The sequence below is a fragment of the Aplidium turbinatum genome, chromosome 3 (genome assembly GCF_918807975.1).
Source record: "Aplidium turbinatum chromosome 3, kaAplTurb1.1, whole genome shotgun sequence".
Classification (NCBI taxonomy): domain Eukaryota; kingdom Metazoa; phylum Chordata; class Ascidiacea; order Aplousobranchia; family Polyclinidae; genus Aplidium; species Aplidium turbinatum.
The window spans coordinates 7,751,507-7,762,887 of NC_137474.1; the positions used below are offsets into that span (position 1 = coordinate 7,751,507).

Sequence of the window (11,381 nt, forward strand, 5' to 3'; positions counted from 1 at the left end):
TAGGCTATAGCAGAGTTGCAAATGTTCCTGCCCAGTCTTGGTTATGGATATCCATTCACCAAACATCTGCACTTTTTCTGGAATGTTGTCGAGGTGAGTGTTCTGAAAGTATAAATGCAGAAACTCGTTGCAGATGGTGTGGTGCTGCTTATGTCTACCTTTGGTAGACATCACCCCATTTTGCTTGACAAGCAAATTCATTTATTAAACCTTATTACCACTCGCTTGACGCTGAATAAGTAATCATGTCGCATGGTGCGCCATACTTTGATCACGTACGTTATGTCCTTATGGATGTAGCCTACTTACCGGCGACTGATGGTCTAGCGCCAGCTAGGACTTAAATTCTAAGAGCAAGGACTTAATTTCATCTTCAGAGCAAGAGAATGTTGCAAGAAATATGTGCTGCCGCAGGCTTTTGGCAAGCACCGCTTATAGCTCCTTCTCATAGCCTATTTGGAAAGAAAGTCATCTTTCATAAAGAACGAAATTAAGGTGCCTGCGTCAAGCCAGCTCTGGCTTTCTGCCTGCACCACCACAGTTCTTGGTAGCCACTTAAACAAAGTTTTAACAGTTAAAGTTGTAACTTAGGTTCAGTTCAGTTTGTTTTTACTTCTGACCATCACAACGAAAAAAACAATATAAGTTATGACAAACATGGCAGCAGAGGTCTAGAAAAAGGTAGAAGCGACAAAACGCGGACGTTATAACGTGCATGACACTTAAGCAGAACAATCAGTTTAAAATATGGCATGGTCACAACACCTTAATAATTTTTTTATAAATTTTAAGAAAAGAGAGAAAAAAAGACTAGTAGGCAAATTTTTTTTTAACAATTTATATGAGTCAAAAGAAAAAAAAAAACAAGACAAAAAGGCAATAGCCTACCGGTAGCTATATTGATTGACCTTGGTGGGTCATCAAAAGTGTTGATGGTCTTGAGGGAAACACTCTTGATGCGTTAGCTCATCACGTAAAGCAAGGTAGGCAAAGAAAACCCCTGAAAGAAATGCTGTGGTGAATAGACAAATCCATGTCTGAATAGAGAGCAGTCTTAAAATGTGTTGCTTAAGCCCACATCTCGAGAGCCGAACCAGCGCTGCTTGATCTTGAATCTGACGCTGAACCAGAGAGGATCCTAGCTTTTATCATTGTGGACAGAAAATGTAGCTTACCCTCTTTCCGATAAAAATCTGTCTGTAGACTGCTACACTCTCTTCCCTCCAAAAAATGCAAACCTAAACAAAACAGTTCAGCGGCATCTAGTGAATGAAAGCGTCGTCGATATCATTCACTAGGAATCAACACTTCAACAATTAATTAATCGGAAACTTCACTCTATTAACCTCGGTAACCGGCCCTGCGTCAAAAGCTTCTACAGTAGGCTATTCGAAAAAGGCTTCTACAAAGGCTTTGTCAGTCCGAGGATACAAAACTAAAATAAGAGTAGGGGGCGTCTGTGAGCTACAACACCGAAAGAACGTCGTTTTACTTAATTTAGACGCAAAACATTGTCAACCCACACATAGCCCAGGCCCTAGGCTAACAATTTTCAACTTCCATGCACAAAATTGAAGTCTACAACAATGTTGAAAAACTCTCAAACTGTAGCTTACGATATAAAGTGGTGCAATTGATTGATATAAGTCTATGTCCACTTGAAAATAAAAAAGCGTCGTTTTGTCGTGCCCAGGCTTGCGGCCCACTGAGTTAGTTAAAAACTTAGATGAAGTGAATGGGAAAGCAAATATCTTCGTTCGTACCTTGAGACGTGCCACTAAGTGTCTTTCGGGCAGTGGCTCTTTCGGGCATGCTCAATCACTGCTTTTTTGTATCGTTTTTTTTTTCTTTCAACGCTTCCCATATCTATTCGTTCAAGGTGCTATATTCAACTCAAACGATGCCTGCTTTCATCGATAGCCTACTCTCAGACGAAGCAGTGTAGGCAAAAGTGATCTATATTTTAATTAATGACACATTATGAAGCGAAACAATAGTACTGCAGTTGGTAGAGACGTTTTTCAAAAGCTTTGATTGCATTATATACGATTTCATGACAAATCTAAAAATGACCCAACAGCTTTACAACAAAATTGTTTATTTGCGCTATTAGTAGGCTATGTAGTTTACATGTTGCTATATAAGTGACACCCATTGATAATATTCCTATCTATTAGACGGATATCAAACAACAAAATTGGTATCAAATAATTAAAGGTTGATGACGAACGATCATAATGAAACACACAAAAATCAATTACAGATTAAAATAAGCAACTGTAAAGCTTCTGCCAATGCTTAACACTGACGTGTCTCGATGAATAAAAACCGGGTCCACGTTTATTAGGCGCAAACAGTTAGGCGCGCACACTGTGGCGTCAGGATATTTAGGTGCGAAGCACTGTGGCGCCAGTTCATTTAGGTGCTATTGCTAGTAAAGTCCGCACATTGTATCAGCTCAGCTGTGGCAAAACCTAGTCGGGGTTTTGATGGAAAACTAAGTTACTCTTCACTCAAGCCTACCACCCGCTTGAATATAGGCTACGGCATACTTTTTACTAATGTTTAGTGTAGTTATTATTTGACTTATAACTAACAGTGAACTCAGTCACGTTCGAAAACTTGAATAATTTATTGATAAAGCTCTCGCCAACGCAAACCTGCACCAACAACAAATAAATGCCGAACACGCCCATTAAAAAAACACTATATTTTTCTGTTCAATATAAGATTTTGTGAAAAGCATTGCCGGTTTAAGCAGCTTCACTCACCGAAGCATGACATAATTTTCTGTTCAATACAACATTTTGTGTGAAAAGCATTGCCAGATAAAGCAGCTCCACTCACTGAAGCCATGACTAACAACAAATAAATGCACGCCCATTACCAAAACAATATTCTATTCAATACTGTATAACATTTTGTGTGAAAAACATTGCCCTATCTGCCCAGCTGATACAATCTGCAGACTTTACTACGAATAGCACCTAAATGAACGCTACTGCTACAGTGCTCCGCACCTAAATATCCAGACGCCACAGTGTGCGCGCCTATTTTACCAGCGCCTAACTGTCTGCGCCTAAGACTTCATCCCTAAAAACCGTCGGTAAGGGCGGATCCAGCAAGTAGACTGGGAGAGGAGGATTTTAACAAAACACAATGATGTATAACGTCTACAATCTACATTAATCCGATCTTGCAAATACACAGTAAATAGAGTGACTTTCCAGTGCTTTAAAAGGGAGGGGGGAGACCACAAGGGTTTGGATTTGCACTAACCGTCGGAAACGACCACAACCTATCAGTGCAAACGCTCTTGCAAATTCCGTTTTGGTGTTGCTTCTGCGTATTAAGGGAAATTATAGGGCTCATTCAACGTATCCAATAAAATGTTCGATTTTTCGAAAACGACCATGCTCTTAGTCCATGCAGGAGTTACGGCGTGGTAGGTTTACTAGCCTCAATTTTAAATGGAAGCTAAAACTGTTGTTTCTTATTGTTTCTTTTCGCTACTAGGCTTCACAACACGTTTTTTCTTTTGAATTGAAACCGCATGACACTTACTGACTTCTTTGTCGAGACAGCATGGTAGAATAAGCATTGACTGGAGCTAATTCAGTTGCTCGTGAATCGTGACGAATGGGTCAGCATAATCTTCGGCAACGCTTTCCAACATACCGGCAGCAGGCTATTCCAACATAGGTAGTATAAATCTATGACACAATAAAGATAGCCGGCTCTCTGCCAGCCTGTATTTAGCATAAATTGGCTTTGAGCTTGCCTCCTATCAAACTTCTCCTTCATATCCAAAAAGCAATATCCAAGTGTCACATTAACAATAAGTTGTGTTTTTTCATTTTCTCTCTTTTTTTCAGTGTCATATTATCGAGCAATTAATGCACATGTGCACTGCCTATCTAAAAGACCCCTGCAATTTATCTACATAAATAGAACCAGCACCGAAACGGATTCTTCAAAAACGCCGCGCCGAAACGGAGTATCTGAATCGGTCATGCCAAATCGGGTCATTCCGTTATGAAAACTACGTTTAATTTTGGCCCGAGTAGAAAAACATCTTATTTATTTACTAAAATGAGATGTCATTAATGCTTGTTCTCATTTACTTCAATCAGAATTCGGAGATACATTCGATTAGACAAAGATGTGATGAGAGAAAATGAAATTACATGCCAGTACGTAAGCATCCACGCAAAGTCTGGATAGACAAAATCCAAACATCGAGTCACAAGAAATATGGTATGTAAAACTACAAGAGAAAAAAACAGTGGGCTAATTTGAGGTCGATAGAAATGGATCTTGTATGTTTCGTAAGCTGCTATGCAACTAAGAACAACAGCAATGCCGAGAAGAAAATAAAAAGAAGACCGGTGAAGTAAGCATAAGAAGTAACTGAGAGATGGCACTAGGAAGGCCAACCAATTATGGCGAGATGTCCTGCAACACAATAAATTAGCATTAAAGGATTAAAATACGATAAATAGAGAAAATTTAATAACTTTAGTTTCAACAAATAGGGCTGTTGAAACAAAAACATTTTTAAACTATCCGTTTTATTTCACAATGTATCGCAGCAATAAAGTGAACAAAAATCTCATAACGCCTGACTGAAAGCGCCAAAAATTCGAACCAGTGATCTTGACCCATGTTTTTCAAAAGTTTAATGAGCATGGTGATTGTAATTATCACAAGATTAGAGAACATATGCCTACAGGGGCTCCTTTTTTCTTAATTACAATCTGGTTTACCCAACTGTCATTTGCTGTTACAAAGACTGGTAAATTAAAAGCGACTCATGCTACTTCTGCATTCTAGTAGCAGATCTAAAAAAAATTGAAATTGGAGTCATGACTGGTGTTGGAATGTTGGTGTCACTCTTGTCGGTATCAACGTGGCTTGATGTTTACCCGCAATAGTCAAATGGTTTCTGCTTTGATTTTTTTCATGCATTGTTTCATAAAAAAACATCTCCAAAAAACGAGTCATTTTTTTTACTTTAAATTGAAAAGTAGCAGGTAGCTGGAGTGCAACTGAAAGAAATGTAGCACCGCTACCATGAAAGTAGAGGCGATACAAAAGTAGCGCACTACTGCCCACCTGTGAAAACAATAGTTGCAGTATTTGTAAACAATATTTGTGGCAAATGCATTTGAAAGACCGAAAGGTAATTAATTGTTGTACTTTTATTTAATACTGACAAAACTTTCTTTGAATTGACTGTATTTAAAAATCTGCAGTTTATAAAGTTTTGCTTTGGGGAACTGCATTTTGTAATCAAATTTCCTGCATACTATATATATTACAAAAATAAAATTACTGCATTTGTGTATTTGAAAAGCTTTTTGAATAACTGCAAGGAGTACTTCTACACAATCCAATACTACATTTCTGAATTAGTCTCATAGTCGTAAAGTAAGTAATTAGTTTTAAGCCTAAAACGTTTTATGCTTGCAAAAACTTTAAGGAACTAAAATCAAAATGTATGTGCGACTGTGCGTATACTTTGTAGATAGCCTATAATAATAAAACTTTAACATTTGCAATTGCAGTACTTAGCGTAAAGACCTTCTGAAGTCACTAAGTCAGCTTCCACTCCAATAAAACAAAAATGTGTAATCGTGTGCAATAGAGTGGTATATAATTAAGGTGCATGAAGAAATCAAGATTCAAGAGAAATTTTTAAAGAACTGTGACAATGTAAATGAAAATTCAAACATATTAATCTACAAACTACAGTGCCGGCAAAAAGTTGAGAAAGTTTTGGAAAAAACTTAAAAATCAGATTAATATTTTTTTTTCTTCATATTTTTATTATTAAAACTTCGACAAACTTTATCATATATCGAACACCTTCAATACACACCAAATTGTATCATACGTACTAATATTTAGTGTGATAACCTTTGTTTTTGCTAACATTTTGAATAAGGCGGGGCTTAGAATTTGGGGGTTTTTGCACACATTTTCGTCAATATCCCTGCACCAAACCTCTGTAACAAATCGTTTTCATTGCTCCAAATGGCTTGGATTTGATCTAGAGACTTTCTGTTTTATCACAGTCTATAAATTCTCGATTGGATGCAGGTCAGAAGAATTTCCTGGCCATTTCAGCACATTTACACCTTTGGTCTGAAACCACTTCATAGCCGCCTTAGCTTGGGGGAGCAAGTCTTTTAGGCGCCGGTCAAATAGGCGTGCACACTGTGGCGTCTGGATATTTAGGTGCGGAGCAGTGTGGCACCCGTTCGTTTAGGTGCTATTCCTAGTAAAGTCTGTAGAATGATTGTATCAGCTTGGCAGGTAGGGCAATGCTTTTCACACAAAATGTTATATTGAAATGAAAAATATGTCATGGCTTTCGTGAGTGAAGCTGCTTAAACCGGCAACGCTTTTCATACAAAATGTTATATTGAACAGAAAAATATGTTGTTTTGTTAATGCGCGTGTGGACTCTGTGGAGATGAGGTGCGAGACCACGCTCTACTACTCTTGATATTAGCACATCTCCACAGGACATTTGCTATGCATCCTGAACACAGGTTGCAGGTGCAGCCAGATGGAACTTTACTTAATCTGTTATCTTTCGCAATTACTTTTACTCGGGATGGATTGGTCGTGTGGCGAGTAAATATGAGACAACGCTCTACTACAGTACGGTACATGAATACATTTCTATAGGGCATACGAATCCTGGCTACAAGTTGCAAACATAATGGTGCAATTTCGCTTGTTATTATACCTAGTCGGGGTTTGGACGGAAAACTAAGTTACTCTTCACTCAAGCCGACCACCCGCTTGAATATAGTCTACGGTATATTTTTTACTGATGTTTAGTGTAGTTATTATTTGACTCACTAAAAGTGAACTCAGTCATGTTCGGAAACTTGAATAATTTATTGATAAAGCTTTCGCCGACGCTAACCTGGACAAACAACAAATAAATGCCAACATTTTGTGTGAAAGCATTGCGGTTTAAGCAGCTTCACTTACGGAAGCCATGACATATTCTGTTCAATACAACATTTTGCGGAATGGCCCGTTTCGGTGAGTCCGATTCCTTAACGAGGGATTTTTTCAATTTTTTTTTTTAATTAACGGGTAGCCTACCGTAGCCTAATTATCATTGCTGTTTTAGGGTTAGGGGTTAGAGGTTAGGAACTCACCGAATTGGACTCACCGAATAGTAGCAGACCCACATTTTGTGTGAAAAGCATTGCCCTACCTGCCAAGCTGATACAATCTGCAGACTTTACTAGGAATAGCACCTAAATGAACGGGCGCCACAGTGCTCCGCCGAAGCAGGACATTAAGGCGCGAACAAAACGGTGCAGAAAAAACGGCGCAGACAAAACGGCGCCAAAGTCATCGGGAAGCACGAAATAACATTATTGTAAAGAGAAACTACCCTGCAATAATATCTAATTTGTGATAATTAAATGAGTAATTATCGAGCTGGCAGAAGTGCGACCACAGTGCTTAGACGTGAAAATTCGGAAACAACTGTTTGCTTGAGATGTAGGCAGATTTGGCTACAGAATTAGCGCACGTGACAGTTCAGACGGATGGGTGTCAAACCAGACAGGTGTCAAACCAGACGGGTTTTATTTTTTCTGTTCGATCCAGTTTGGCTAATGGTATAAATACGGACCAGCATATGTCATTTACTGAGAGCTAGACAGCTTGATAGATTTTGTTTTATTCGGTTTGCTATTATCGTAATCGGGCATGAGACTACAAGAGAGAGATTATCCTCATCTTGTTTGTTTATTTTGCAGAGGAAAAGTTTCGATAAGACTTTAAAGAGTTTACTAGTTCTGTGTTACAGAACACTACAGTATGTTCCAGCCAGCAAAACTGGTCCTTTTACATTGATTTATTGTCTGCAGGCGTTGAATCAATGTAAAAAAGACCAGCTTTGCTGATTGGGAGAGCTTATTGTATGATCAAAGCATTTTTCTGCAAACTGCTGCAATCGGACTTCGTTTAATCTCACCGATCTCTGTGACGTCACAACGCGAACTTTGACGTTGAAGTTTTTGATTCAAGCGTGCTATTTTTAGCTCGTACCAGAACATTGTTGTTTTAGCTTTAATTTATTATCATCATGGTTGAATCAATGTAAAATGACGTAATTCGTGAGTATAAACTGCGAAAAGTCTGTAACTATATATTTTTGCACTACGTTTTGTTTTGCATCTGTTTCTGCAGAAACGTGGTAAATAAACAATTCCTGATTTCGCTAATTGAATCGTTCTAAACATGGGCAAACCGTTGCAATTTGTACCCAGCTCTAAAAGTAAAAATAAAACCCGTCTGGTTTGCCATAAATTCCGTCCAACTGTGATATTGATTTGCATCCCACCTCTCTGAACTGTCACGTGCGCTAATTCTGTACTACAAAGCAATTATCCAGGTAACAATAGCCGCCATTATAACTTTGATTCAACGTTGCCAGACGTTGAATCAACATCAATGCAAAAACAGTGGAATTGTTAGCTGTGTAAGAATATATTTTTTGCGGCTTGTAGCCAAATCTGCCTACATCTCAAGCAAACAGTTGTTTCCGATCTTCGCACCTTTCAAAACAAACAATTTTCACGTCTAAGCACGTGGTCGCACTTTTGCCAGCTGGATAATTACAGAATAAATAGTTTCTTAGCAATTGATAAGCCGTCACGGTTGTTAGTGTGAGACAGTGGCGTAGCCAGAAAAAAATTTTGGGGGGGGCCAAATATTTGATGAATTGAAGAGAACGACAAAATGTTTGATTTAAGACATCGCCACCTGATGTGCAGTGGCGCATCCTGGTGGGTTAAGCAAGGGAAGCAATAAAGCTGGTGGGGGTTAGAGCGTGCCAAAGGCACGCGTATTCTAGGGGGGTCCGGGGGCATGCTCCCCCGGAAAATTTTTGCAAAATTACACTTAAATAATGGATTATAACGCTTTCTGGAAACACTTTCAGGGTTATATTTGTATGAAACTTATTAGCAGATAAACAGCTATTAACTTATTAAAGGTAGCTCTTATCTACACACAAACGGGCAAAAACTGCGGCTAAAATTAGAGAACACAAAAAACTCAGCTACACAAAAACCCTACAGAGTAAGCGATTCTGAAATTGCTTCCACAGATTAGTTAAAAGAAGCGTAAATCGCGTAAACTTTGCGCGATTTACGATTTGCAAAATTTATTGATGTCTTTCTGTGTGTCTAAAACAAGTCCTGGGGGGTGTTAATAGCCAGATGTCTTGGAAAACAATATAAATTTATACAAATTATATTATATTTTCAACAAAGGGTTCAACTTCGGAATCCAAACTTTGAAAATTTGGGGGGGCCATGGCCCCTTTCGCCCCCCCTGGCTACGCCTATGGTGTGAGAGACAGAACGCAAAGTGTGATGCGGGAATATTAATCGCGCCGTATTTTGTCTTGAAAATGATGCGACATAATCTTTGAACTTATTGCAAACAAATTTACGCTGTTTCAAATTGCGCCCCGACCAAATGTGGTCTTTACTTCCCGAATGAACTTGACTTCGAATATAAGGAGCAACGCATTTGAATTAAGAATGTCATTGAGTGTTATTGAACTCATTTAATTATCACAAATTAGATATTATTGCACGGTAGTTTCTCTTTACAATAATGTTATTTCGTGCTTCCCAAATGAACTTGAAGTGAGCAACGCGTTTGAATAAAAACTATTATTGATCAACTATAGCGCTTGAGTTAAGTATTTTCAAAAGAAAAAAAATTGTTACGTTGACTTTGGCGCCGTTTTGTCTACGCCATTTTGTCTCTGCGCCGTTTTGCCTCTGCGCCGTTTTTTCTGCGCCGTTTTGTTCGCGCCTTAATGCCGTGGACCAGTGCTCCGCACCTAAATATCCAGACACCACAGTGTGCGCGCCTATTTGACCGGCGCCTAACTGTCTACGCCTATAAGACTTGCTCCCCTTAGCTTTATGACATGGTGCAGAGTCTTGTTGGAAAGTCGTATATCCTTGAATGTTCATAAAAGTCAGAAGATGAGCATCTAGGACACTGATTTAGCGTATGGCGTTCATCATTTGACCTTTATGCAAGAAATAAAGGCTCCCTCGGCCCTGACTGAAAAAGCACCCCCAAGTCATGACAGACGGAGGGTGCTTGACAATTGCTTGGATGTATCGAGGGTTCACTGGTGAAGAGCAAAGAGGTCTTCGGACGTAAGGTTTATAGAAGGCAAACTGCAAAAAGGTTGACTCATCCAAAAATTCGTGTCTCTAGGAAATAAAACAAACTGTTACACTGTTACAGAGGTTTGGTGCATGGATATTGACGAAAATGTGTGCAAAAACCTCCCAAATTCAATGCCCCGCCCTATTCAAAATGTTCTCAAAAACAAAGTTTATCACACTAAATATTAGTACATATGATACAGTTTGGTGTATATTGAAGGTGTTTGATAAATGATAAAGTTTGTCAAAGTTTTAATTATAAAAATATGAAAAAAAACACATTAATCGGATTTTTAAGTTTTTTCCAAAACTTTCTAAACTTTTTGCTGGCACTGTAAATCTACTAGCCTGACATACCATCCTCTTCTGACATGTCGACTCCATGCTACAGCCCATCCAAAAAATGGAAGCACACTCCAATCAGTCAAAGCAGTCAACCTTCGTATGAAGACATCATTTGTTTTTAGATCCACACATGATGAAAAAATTAAATAGTGAGACACCAGCTGCAATAGTGCAAGTCCGCTCCACACTGATATGAAATACAAGTCTATTGTAGTTATTTTTCTTTGATTTTGTAATCGCCAACCATCAATCATTCGATAAACGCAAGTGCCCAATAAAAACCATAATACATAAGTCCAGGTGTAACTTGTATTTTCATCCAATTTTTTGGAAGGGATTTCTGCATCAGACATGTAGACATCATCGAAAATGCCACAGAAAATAAGACCAGCACCCAAGATGCAAAGTGGTGCAAGAAGCTGCACAGATCGTGACATCCTCATAGTTACCAAGCAATTGATTATTATTATAATAAAACCAAAGCTATTTTGCTCTAAAAATAACATGAATGAGTTTAAAATCACAGCAAATTGCATTACCTTCACCCATACACTAACATGTTGCAACTTGCAAGTGAATGTATTTAATTTTTCTATCATAAACAAAGTGGGCTACCGTACTGTATGGCCTAAGACTAAACTTCTAATACGTAGATATTAAGTAAAACAGGTTGTAGCTTAACTTGCATCATCCTAAACCAGCCCATAAGCTAAGATTGGGTGTATTGGGAAGCAGTGTTTTTTTAGGTGTTTTGGGGACCGCAACGGTCCCCCAAATTTCTCCAGCGGTTTCCCAAAATTT

The 11,381-nt window shown here is 38.6% G+C and overlaps 1 protein-coding gene across 1 annotated transcript; it reads right to left on the reverse strand.

Moving 5' to 3' along the window:
* Positions 1 to 1,949: 1,949 nt before the first annotated feature.
* Positions 1,950 to 11,129, reverse strand: LOC145766499 (uncharacterized). Its single transcript, XM_082578224.1, has 3 exons — positions 11,120 to 11,129; positions 10,593 to 11,073; positions 1,950 to 4,455 (listed from the first exon to the last, which is right to left on the reverse strand). The coding sequence occupies exons 1-3, from the start codon at positions 11,127 to 11,129 to the stop codon at positions 4,104 to 4,106; spliced, it is 843 nt and encodes a 280-aa protein (XP_082434350.1). The 3' UTR covers positions 1,950 to 4,103.
* Positions 11,130 to 11,381: the final 252 nt, after the last annotated feature.

What these genes read in the sequence shown, in the direction of transcription:
- LOC145766499 (XM_082578224.1), bottom strand. An exon ending in CGACATGTCAGAAGAGGATG is followed by an intron (nt 4,456 to 10,592) that starts GTATGTCAGGCT and finishes ATTGTGTTGCAG; the next exon opens with GACATCTCGCCATAATTGGT.